General features: G+C 38.6%; 1 protein-coding gene across 2 annotated transcripts in view; it reads left to right on the top strand.

Moving 5' to 3' along the window:
* UGT8 (UDP glycosyltransferase 8) overlaps positions 1-4,499 on the top strand; it is a 93,817-nt gene extending 89,318 nt beyond the window's left edge. For both annotated transcript variants that reach the window (XM_061164142.1, XM_061164140.1), the window contains 2 exons: positions 62-281; positions 1,856-4,499. In XM_061164142.1, the coding sequence (XP_061020125.1) occupies positions 62-281; positions 1,856-2,219 (584 nt within the window). In that variant the 3' untranslated portion in view covers positions 2,220-4,499. The remainder of the gene's footprint in view (positions 1-61; positions 282-1,855) is intronic.
* Positions 4,500-12,185: the final 7,686 nt, after the last annotated feature.

The following is a 12,185-nucleotide window of genomic DNA, read 5'->3' as shown; positions in this document are numbered from 1 at the left end:
AACATCTTCCTAGGATAATAAACAGTATTCTAAGTGGTTTTCTTTTTTAATCCTTCTTTAGGGCATTCCAATATTAAAGCCTTCCTCAGCCATGGTGGTTTGAATAGTATTTTTGAAACTATGTATCATGGTGTGCCTGTGGTGGGAATCCCACTGTTTGGAGACCATTATGATACTATGACCCGGGTACAGGCCAAAGGCATGGGGATACTGCTGGAATGGAAGACAGTAACTGAAGGAGAGCTGTATGAAGCCCTAGTGAAAGTTATCAATAATCCCAGGTAAGGTTTCAACTAACATTAAAGCAGGTAAACTATATTTACCACAGCATATTGTCAATAGATGATAATTGCCAGCAGGTCGTCAATAAACTAAATATAGAAATATCCTTTAGATTCCTGTGTGTAATGTCATTTGAAAAATAAAAATAGCAAGTCCAGCTGTGTATGACCGCGAATAATATTCCACCAAAGTTTGCCAAACTGGGGGAGAAACTACCAAGGGAACCTTTGGGTCCCTAGAGTTTGTCAGTTTTTGTGTCCTTTATCTCATTTTAATGCTCATAAAACTTTATATCACTATTTGCCTCATTTCCATTATAGAGATGAGGCACTTAAACTCGGAGAGCTTCAGTAATACACCCCTAGTTACACAGCTTTGGAGTAGGAACTTGAACCAGGACTGTCTGATTTCAAAACAGGTGCTCTTGCTACTGCCGGGTGCTCAGTTTCCCTAGCACTGGGCATCAATGAAATGCCAAGATATATTTACTCAGGTGAATGACTTGGTCAGAACCTTTTGTCTTATTTTGTTTCTTAAATTCTTGATGTGTCTTGAGTTAACCCAGTTCACAACTGAGCCTCAAACGGTAGAGAGTTGGCCTGCATAGTTTTAAAACAAAGCATAGGTTGTCCCATTTTTATGTGACATTTAATTGATCCTGCATTTCCAATGGCATTAATGTCTGGAAGAGTGTGAGCTTTTCCTCTTTATACCCAGGATACAACATAGCTTAACACTGGATTGAGAAACATTGCTATAGTCTCAGAAACAATGCACAATAAAGAAAAACTCTTTCATATAAAATAATGTTTCTTTTATGTAAAAGACTGGATTCAAGTGCCCTGGGGTTCTTTATGCTGCTATATGAGCTCAGAGGCAGCCTTTATGCACTGACCCCTTAGAGGATCCAGGGTCTTGGTTGTAATTCTTGGCACTTGGAGCAATACGTTTGATCATCCGAGGTGTCGGAGTAGGGGACCCCGTTGTCTGTGTTCTATAACTTTCCTTTGAAAACTGTGTTCAGATGCTCAGTTGTGTCCGTCTCTTTGCAACCCCGTGGACTTAGCCCACCCAGCTCCTCTGTCCATGGTATTCTTCAGGCAAGAATACTGGAGTGGCTTGCCATTTCCTTCTCCAGGGGATCTTCCCGACCCAGGGATGGAACCCATGTCTCTTGCATCCACCTGCTCTAGCAGGCATATTCCTTACCACTGGCACTATCTGGGAAGCCTTTTAAAAAGTATCAGTTCAGTTCAGTCACTCAGTCATGTCCAACTCTTTGTGACCTCATGGACTGCGGCACACCACGCTTCCCTGTCCATCACCAACTCCTGGAGCTTGCTCAAACTCATGTCCATTGAGTCGGTGATGCCATCCAACCATCTCATCCTCTGTCGTCCCCTTCTCCTCCTGCGTTCAATCTTTCCCATCATGAAGGTCTTTTCCAAAGAGTCGGTTCTTTCCATCAAGTGGCCAAAGTATTGGAGTACATCAAGGCTCTAAAAGTATAGTGTTTTTCAAAATGTAATATTCTTATGGAAAATGACATGTGTGTCTTGCCTCCAATCCGTAGCTACCGTCAGAGGGCTCAGAAGCTTTCAGAAATCCACAAGGATCAACCTGGTCACCCCGTCAACCGGACTGTCTACTGGATCGACTACATTCTCCGCCACGATGGAGCCCATCACCTGCGTGCCGCCGTCCATCAGATCTCTTTCTGTCAGTATTTTCTCCTGGATATCGTCTTCGTGCTGTTGCTTGGTGCTGCCTTGCTTTACTTCGTCTTGTCATGGGTGACAAAGTTTATCTGCAGAAGAGTCAAAAGTCTGTGGTCAAGCAGTAAGCACAGCACAGTGAATGGACATTACCATAATGGAATCCTCAATGGCAAGTGTAAAAGAAATGGCCACATTAAACATGAAAAGAAGGTGAAATGAGCCAGCAGCCCGCCTGATAGTAACAAATCGATCCCGTCATTGAATTTTTATTGCTACAAGTTAGTCTAACAACTACTAAATTACAAACCTCAGTAAACAATTCTAACACTCCCTTATCTGATCTTATTAATGAAATTCTGTGGGATTAAGATGGCTGTAAAAAGCACAAACCTAAAATGCAAAAATGTATTTTATTCGAATACTGATACAGGTAGTTTTGGCACTGAACCTTTTAGAAGCCTTAATTATTTAAATCAATTAAGTGACTATGTCAGACTTTAGTTTTAAGTCTTGATATAAGTGTGTCCCAGATGAGGAATGGTTTATTTTCTCTTAGAAAGGTTTGTCTGTGTGTGTCTGTGTGTATGTCTGTGTGTGCGTATGTTTCCTAACTGACAGACTTTCAGCCAGCTGCTTGTTATATTTGTTGACAGTACAGCACATCTAAGAATGAAATAGAAAGACAGTTAGGATCCAGATGTTTCTCTTCTAGAACTTAATATATGGGGACTCAGAAACAGTACCACTTAAAAGTGAATGCAGAGGAAGAAAACGCAAAAGATAAATGGCACCTGTTTTTATACTTTTGGGTTTTTAGGTTTGTTTTCTTTCTTTCTTTTTTTTAACAACTGTGGATTCTTCTGGGGGGAAAAATACGTACAATTAAGTAAATGTATAAATTTGTTGTCATAGTTTATTTTTATTTCCCCCCTACCAATAATTTGCCTCTGGGAGAATTTTATAGTTTTTTTTTTTCTATTTCATTTTAACGACTAACATTATCTTAACTATATAATTCAGACAAAGCAACAAAGCTCTAATTTTTGTTCAAAGTACTGAAGACTGCTGCTTATCTGGCATCTTTAAACAGGGCCATTGTTTGATGACTTTTCTATAATGTAATTTTTGAACGTTCAGATGTGATATTTCCAAAGTTTTAACTAAAAAACCACCTTCTTCATCCCCTTTTGGTGTCTGGGCCACACAATCTGTTATATCGGTGCCAACATTTCATTCTTTTCATTGGATCATTTGCTTTTCTCCATATCGGTACCTGCTTTGTCTGAGAGGTTTGGGATCTGGTTACCAAAGCCAACTTGCCGTGGCACACAGAAGCGACAGAGAAGCTGTCCCCCTTGTTTTTGAAAGTGAGCCCCACCTCCTCCCTCCCTCACCTCTCTCCCCTCTGCTCTGGCTCTGCGGTCCGTTGTGGCTGCCGTGGGACAGTGACAGTGTTCATTTGAGAATGGGGTGCAAGTCGCAGACATCAGAAAATCAGGACCCCCCCCCACTGAACCAGGCACTCCCTGGCATCTAGGACTTCATTCCAGGCACTCCCTGGCATCTAGGACTTCATTCCACGTCATTCTGTTTACTTAGCATTTGCACTGCACATGTTGAGTGTATGCTTTATTTATTTGTAGTTCGAAGTCTTATGTCTCTGACAGCTGAAAGTAGAAAACTGCAGCATTTACCTAATGACTTTCACTAACATGGGAAGAGTTGTGAAAATTCTAGAATGCTGTAAATCCTTGTCATACACTATGACATACGACTTCATCACACTCCCACCAGGAGCCACTCTCCTGTACCTAGAAATAATGCCACAAGTAGTTTTCTAATGTACAATGCAGGGAAATACATTGTTCTCTGAATACTTGAAGAAATGGTATTACACATATAAGCCTATTAGTTATACCTTTTCACAATCTTATAATATTGCCGTTAAAGGGAAAGAAAAACACAGGCAATGAGTGGTGGGATGGCAACAGGACTTAGAGTGTATGACTGAGTTGATTTTGCTTTTTTGGAATTGGATGAAGTTGACAGTAGGCATTCACTGGATGATTAAGCATAAGTTAATCTCCACTGTGATAAGAACTTAAACAATAAACATGATTTAAAAATAGAGAAATGTTGTTGGAATAAAATTTTTATTCAGATTTTATTTCACAATATTATGTATATCCATTATAAACATGTTTCTGAGACAGGTCTCCCAACTTTTATATGTGTATATGAGTGTGAAAACATTGTGTTACATGTGAGAATGTTTTTTTTAATTATTATTAAACACAGGGATTTACCTTACAAATACATCAACATGGATCATAAAACTGTCCCATAATTAAGAATGTTAAGTGTAGGTATTTACTGATCATTGTTGTTGTTGTTTTTTTTTTTTTAGTAAGCTTATTGTTAGCCAGTTTTGGTAAATAGAGTGATTTTAAATTTTCCACACTTGGGCTAGATTCTCTAATAAAGTAAAGTTTTCATGAAGGTATTTATTCATTTATTTTTTTAAAAAACCTCTGCAAGTGTTTCTATAACTGGTCATCATCTTGTCAAATGCAAATGAGAATTAAGACATCAATCATTTTTCCTCTAGAGTCATAAGTTTCAATATCCCTCCACATCGACATAGAAGCAGAGTTTGGATGTCCAGGATTGGAGGGAAGCAATGTTTGGGTTAAAGCAGTGGTTTATGATTAAGACTGAAGAAAGCTGGAGATTCTTTCTTGAGGATGTAGACACTTTGTATTACAATCTGGGGACATTCTCAAATTCCTAAGTACAACTGTTGGTATTTTCTGGTAAAGTTTCCACTGATGTTTATCAACTTAGATTTGAGAGTATTGTCCTTAAAAGAGTCACCTCTGGACCTCTCCTACCCAACCACATATTTGCCACCTCCCCCTCTCCATATTGTGATATGCAACACCCTTCTGCAGCTGCACTGGAATCCACCACACTGGATCCTCTGAGGACTCCAATTAAAAACAAAATTTAAAAAAACCCTTCATGTGATCTGGTTCCTGTCCCTGCCATCCTGTGCTGCTAGGAACCAGCAGTGGTGAGGTGCTGCTGAGACAAGATGAACCTCTTGGTTTTTTCCCACCCATATCCTGTTTCTGCCGAAACTATGAGAATATTTATGCCCAGATGACCTGCTTCAGTGCCCTACCCCCAGCTTTGCCTGTTACTAGACTCACATGCCTGCGTGCTCCATCGCTAAGTTATGTCCAACTCTTTGCCACCCCATGGACTGTAGCTCACCAGACTCCTCTGTCCATGGGGTTTCTGAGGCATACTGGAGGAATACTGCAGTAGGTTGACATTCCCTCCTCCAGGCGATCTTCCTGACCCACAGATTAAACCCACCTCTCTCGCGTCTTGTCTCCTGCATTGACAGGCTGATTTTTTTTTTTTAACCACCCAGCCACCTGGGAAGCCCAGCAATTAAGTATATTAGACATTATAATTAAACATTGTGGAACATAAAACTTGCAGTGAAATTAACATGAAAAAATGTTCAGCTGCTTGTTGTGAAAATTTTGTGGACCATTGTTATTTATAAACGGTAAGTACCTCCTCTGAAATACACATCTGTAGTGAATTGAAAGAATATTTATCCACCAGAACTTAGGAGTTGCTGTGAAGGGGTAGGGGTAGAAATTGTTTGATATTCCGTGGTTGTTACCTTCTTCCAGACAATAAGCTGGATACCAGGGGAATTTACAGATGATAAGGACAGTCTCTCCTTCAAGGAGCTTGTGATCTATTGGGAGACATGGACATATAGGTAACTATAAAATACCGGCACCTATAGTCAATATATGCGCCGGGTTCTGTGGGGACACTCAGAGGGCAAGAGTATGTGTCAAAAAAGCTTTTGTGTGCACCAGAGTTCACTCACTACTCTTTGTCTTATGATACAGGGTGTCCATGAATTGCCTTATCAGGAACATCCTCATGAATTTATTTAGTTTTTGAATCATGTATTGGACTCAAGCTCTAACTGTCTAAGGGTTCTGACTTTGAAAGCTTACCCCAACATCTACTAATTTTAACTTTTTAGTTTCTTATTTGTGTGATAATGGTTACCTCACTGGCTTATCTTGAATACATATCACACACACACACACACACACACACACACACATTCTGTTCTGCACACTATACTAAATGTTTAAAACACTGTGTGTTGAAAGCGTTTAGCATAATGGCCAGCACAGAATGGGCCCTCAAATTCACAGTGTTAATCATGGATATACTGAATAGCGCTGGAGAAGGACATGGCAACCCACTCCAGTGGTCTTGCCTGGAGAATTCCATGGACAGAGGAGCCTGGTGGGCTACAGTCCATGCGGTCACAGAGTTGGACGTGACTGAGCAACTAACAAATACACACACACACACACACTGAATAGACCAACTTCTTTCACATTATTGTGCCTTCGGGTTTTGAAAGTTATTGTTTAAGAAAATATGCTTTATTCATTCATCCACCAACTATTTATTAAGGCTTCTGTTCACCAGCTGGTATTTCAGATGTGCATTTGGCCATCACAGTTACATCGTGCCCTCTCTCTTCATAGCTCAACTCTGCACCAGATTCCAAAGTGCCACTGAGATGGAATGACTCCACTTTGACAAGGTTTAAACATGAGAAAACCAAATTGAAGTGACGAAACAACTTCAGGTCATCTCATCTGTTTTATTATTGAAAATGTTATTTTTCATTCTAGTTTCTAATTTAGCTGGCTTGTAAATATAAAATCACATTAGAGAATGCTTATTTGCAATTGATATTATCAAAAACAATTTGAAACAAAGCTTTTAAATCTTATATTACAAAGTTTAAGAATTATATGAATTTTATTAGAGAGCTGCTTTCTTACTTCTGAGAGCATAATTTTTAGCCAGCTATTTTTCCCAACAAAAGGTCTCTCATATTTATTACTAAGCCAAAGCACTAATGTGTGTGCATGTGTATTAGTTGCTCAGTTGTGTCTGACTCTTTGCAACCCCATGGACTGTAGCCCACTAGGCTCCTCTGTCCATGGAATTCTCCAGGCAAGAACACTGGAGTGGGCTGCTGTTTTCCTCCTCCAGGGGATCTTCCAGACCCAGGGATCAATCCTGTGTCTCCTGGTCTTCTGCACTTCATGCAGATTCTTTACCAACTGAGCCACCAAGAGAGCCCCCAATTATAGTGTAAATCTACTCTAAGAAGTCTAGCACCAACATTAAATATTTCAGGTATTACAAAGCATTTTCATGTATTAATAAAATCTGAAGTCCTCAGAATTTTATGAAACTAAAAATATTTTATTGCTATGTTAATTTCTATCTACAATTAGTTAATTACTCTTTCAGTAACATATTTGTGTGGTAAGTGATCATTTCTTATTACAAAGGCAGAATTACCGTGAATTCAACATAATATCTACACTTTTAAAAGGTAATTTCTACCAAGCCATATTAGTCCTAATATTAAGATCAATTTTCCATACAGGGCAGAAGCAAAACACAACACAGAAAATAGTTACTTATTGAGATCCTAGATAAAAGCAATTTTGCTGTTGAAGGATATATTATTCAGCACAGTGCTGCATTAGAATGTAAATTACTAATATGTTAGAAAGGAAGAAATTTATGTATTTATGCTAATTTTGCTTTAATTACCCTCATGGGACTGTAACTGAAGTCTGTGAGTATTTCTTTTAGCAGAAAATGGTGACTTTGGATATAAACATATTAGGTAAATTGAATGTAACATCCAAATTTCACATTAATGATGATAATGTGGTGTTATATTTCTGATTGATGTCTATACATTTTTTTCTCGAATCGAAAGAGCTGGTAGGTAGAGACCAGGCATTAAGAAAAGCCCAAGGCTATGATATAAAAATCATCAGTTCTGCTTCCAATTCTGATTCTGCCCTCTGGACATAATAAGTTTACCTTATGAATAAGAAGGTGGTTCTAGATGCTTAAATATGCCACTGTGAACAACTGGTTAAAGCTTGGTCAATAGAAAAAAAGCAAATACAAATGCCTATATACATGGAAAAATATATAAGACTGTGCATGTGTGTAGTTAATACTTAAATTATACTAAACAATTCTTTAGATTATATAAAAATGAATTCAAATCAATAATTCTTCATCTATTTTTTTAAATAAAGGCAGTATTTTAAACAAATTTTATTTTAAAAAACAAAAACTTCTTTGAAACTGAATGATAGTCAAAAGAAGTAGAGCATTTTAGCATCTAAGTCAGATGTACCTCTGTAAAACTTATGGCTGAAATATTGCAAAAAATAGGATGAAATAGTTGTAAAATGAAATCAAGCTACTGCTCTGAATATAGTCTTCTTTCTGGAACTTCTATCTTCTTATTTATTCTAGAATAAAAATAGTTTGAGCTTTAGAAGTTTAAACTAGATTCTAGTTATAACATTTTCTTTTACAATGAATTCAGCAGACAGACAGTTTTTCTTTTTTTTTCTTTTTTTTGAGCTAATCCTCATCTGAGTGATTTTATTTTTTTTTTCCAATTATTTTTATTAGTTGGAGGCTAATTACTTCACAACATTGCAGTGGGTTTTGTCACACATTGACATGAATCAGCCATGGATTTACACGTATTCCCCATCCCGATCCCCGCTCCCACCTCCCTCTCCACCCGATTCCCCCGGGTCCTCCCAGTGCACCAGGCCCGAGCACTTGTCTCATGCATCCCACCTGGGCTGGTGACAGACAGTTTTTCATTTGGGAACACAAGGAGATGAGGACGAGGAAGAAGTTTATTCATGTACCTCTGAATCCATTTCACAGATCCAGGATAGTGGATAAGTCAGCTTCACCGTTTGTGAAAGCATAATTAACTTGAGTGGCGTGTGTTGGTTTCCAGTTACAGATTTCATCCTACGTGTTACACAGTCTGCCTTCTTCCCTTTCCTGCTTCCCATCTTCTTGCTTCCAAGCTCTCAGTTTCCTCGGCTGTTCAGTGTTTTCTAAGTTGCCTTAGCATTTCCCAGTTTATGGTGCATAGATTGTGCTTATGTGTATAATAATGTCTTTGTTTTTCAACAGAGTATGGAAATCCAATTGGATGTTCAAGCATTCCACATTACTGAAGGCCAAGTTGAGAAAATGTTCAACTGTGTTAAAAAATATTTTGCATGCACTAGCTGAATGTCCTTTAGGATGTAGTTTCCATCAAAAACGGTTGAATGTACAGATGGTGCTTCCTCTTAGGTTTGGGAGGAATTGGGAGGAAGGCTGCGCTGAGCAGGGGACAGCCGGGGTGCCCTGTGATCTGGTTTGGGGCATAGATTAGAGATCTTTCAAACTGTCAAGCCATGTATTCCCTTTTTTACCTCCTACTTGGTAATCAAAATTTTAATACAGTTGGTTTCTACAAATACAGACCTGACCTTTCTCCAGTGAGAACCTGCCTCTTTTCATTACTGGAACTTCTAGAAGGATCTTCACCAGGATGCATTTTATCTCTGATTCTCTAACTCTCAGTTATTTAGCATCACTCATGTCCCTGATATTAACAGAAGATGCTGGAACTGCAGCCAGCTGTCAGGCTAGAGGCAGAGAAAGGCCCAGGCCTGATAGGAGGCACTCATTCAAGAACTTAGCCTAGGATGGCGGCATGTTCATCTTCCCTGGAGCAATAGACAAAAAGGTGTGAGAGTGAAGCAAGGGTGACCTGGGAAGGAGGCAGCATTTTCAGATCCAAATCTGCCTCAGAATGGCTCGCATGCTTTGGGTGAATGGTTCCTCCAACCAGGCAATTTGTATTTTGGAATGCTAGCCTATCTTTTTTGTTTGTTTTTTCCTTCCAAAAATGATGCTGGGATGGGGCAAAATCAAGCAAAGATCTTTAAAGTCTTGAATATAGGACCCAGGGAAGTCAAGGGGATCTGGCCAACAGTGCAGGACTTTGCAGTATCCAGGCATCTACAGCCCTGCGGGTCCTGTTATTTTGTAGATGTTTCCACATGCAGCAGATGTGATCCTTGAGAGTGGGCTGACAGCACTGGGAGTCAGCTCCTGCGTGTCCATGCCGAGATGGGGAGGTGCAAAGCATCTCTCTGCTGGCTATTTTTTTCTCATATGAGGGAAATGACAGCAATTTAATAATTCATTATTTTCCAATTTTGAAAGTGGGCTTCTCAGGTGGTGCACACAGTGGTAAAGAATCCACCTGTCAATACAGGAGACGCAAGAGATGCACATCTGATCCCTGGGTCAGGCAGATCTCCTGGAGGAGGAAAGGGCAGCCGATTCCAACATTCTTGCCTGGAGGATCTCATGGACAGAGAAGCCTAGTGGGCATCCCATGCGGTTGCATAGATTTGAAGACAAATGAGCAACTGAGCATACACACACACAATTTAAAAGGAAATAGGTTAAGTTCAGCATTTGATTAGATGGAATTTTGTTTCATGGCCAAGTACGTTATATTAATCTACCAGCTTCAGATGTCAGCTCTAACATGTCTTCAAAAGAATTAATACCTCAAAAAGTCTCCTTTTTTCACATCAGAATTTCCTCCATTTAATTGATGAAATACTTCTTTTCCATAGCCATCTGTATTTCCTTCTGCTGTTGCTCATATCACTGGTTAAGAAACTGCCCCTAGATATTTACTGCATTTTTAAATTTTTTACACCATAGAGTCTGTGAAAACTAAATAGAAAATAAGCAGGTGAGCGAAGTCGTCTAATTTTAAAAGGTATTTTAGATTCTGTAGTATTTCCTATGTAGTAACATATCGCCTTAACAATTATTCCATAAAATGAATAGTAGCCATCTAGTTTTGTTTTTACCTCATCACTTTATACTACTCAGCTTTAAGTTCTAGTCTTAAGAGTGTCGTTCTAAAATCCTTTAAGCAAGTACAGAGGAAGGCATTACTATGCTTTCCCTTCACCTCCAGAAGATATAAACCCTCTCCTCATGCAATTGGATTGAATGATTTGTTACATGATCACTGCGTTTGGCATGGGATGCCATGTTTTTTTTAATTCCAAGGTTTTCTTATAATCTTTGCTTTTGGGTTCAACTGTAAGCTAAAAATTTTAAGTCGCAGGTTGCTGAGTTTGGGACTGTAAGTCACAACACTGTCCAAGGCTACCTGTCCCTGGGCCTTCATCTGTGCACCAGCCTTAAAGACCCTTTACTAGCCAGTCCAAATTCTCTTATTAGTCCAACACAGGAGAACACCTTGTTCTCAGCAGTAAACAGCTCCAATTGCTCTTGTTCTGTGTTTTTCTCCTAGTAGACTCTCTATTTCATTGTAAGTCAAAAATCCACTGGCTTCGTGGTCAGCACCATAGAAAAAGATTTTAAGATCTATGGAGATGAAAGATTTCATATATCCCAACTCAGATTTTTGCTGTTAATTCAAATATCTACCACCCATCAGAACAGTGCTTTGTCTTCTTTGGGCTGGTGTTTCTGTTCCTCAGATATATCTATGTCATTTTTACCCCTCACCTGTATATACAGCTGTATATATAAGCTGTATATACAGCTTTTGCTGTATATCTCTTTAACAAATCAATTGTTCCTTACATTCCTTTTAACACCAGCTTATCACTTCTCTTCATTCTGCTGAAATATCTGTTTATTTGCATTAATGCTTCCCTTCTGATATCTGTGTCTCATACTATTTTATAATTAAACCATAAACCTCAATGTTTTTATAGTTTTCTATTTGCCTCATTCATTAATATAAGCATCTTAATGAAATATTCTGCTTCATGTATACTAGAACATTTGATACATCTATTAGATCTTTAACTAAAGCTGTTATGAAAAACATCCATCTGACTACATTGTAATGATCTTTTTATCCAAAAGCCTTGGCTTATTTGCTTATATTCACTTTATACCTCCTATTTTTCTAACACTTCTTAATGTTACATCACAGGTAGCCTACTTTTTTGCTATCAATTCTGACCCTACTGACATCTCTAATGCTAAGTTGGATGTAATCTATAACATTTACTTTAATTTACACATAATCAAAGGTTGTATCTTCATTTACAACACCACAAAATAACATTTCTTTGTCAGTATTCTTATTATCTTCTCCATCTCACTGCTCTAAGTACTGCCTTTATTAAAACACAATCAAACATTGTTTTCTGTGTTTCT

This window comes from Dama dama, chromosome 17 (assembly GCF_033118175.1).
Source record: "Dama dama isolate Ldn47 chromosome 17, ASM3311817v1, whole genome shotgun sequence".
NCBI lineage: Eukaryota > Metazoa > Chordata > Mammalia > Artiodactyla > Cervidae > Dama > Dama dama.
This window is presented reverse-complemented; position numbering and strand designations above follow the sequence as displayed.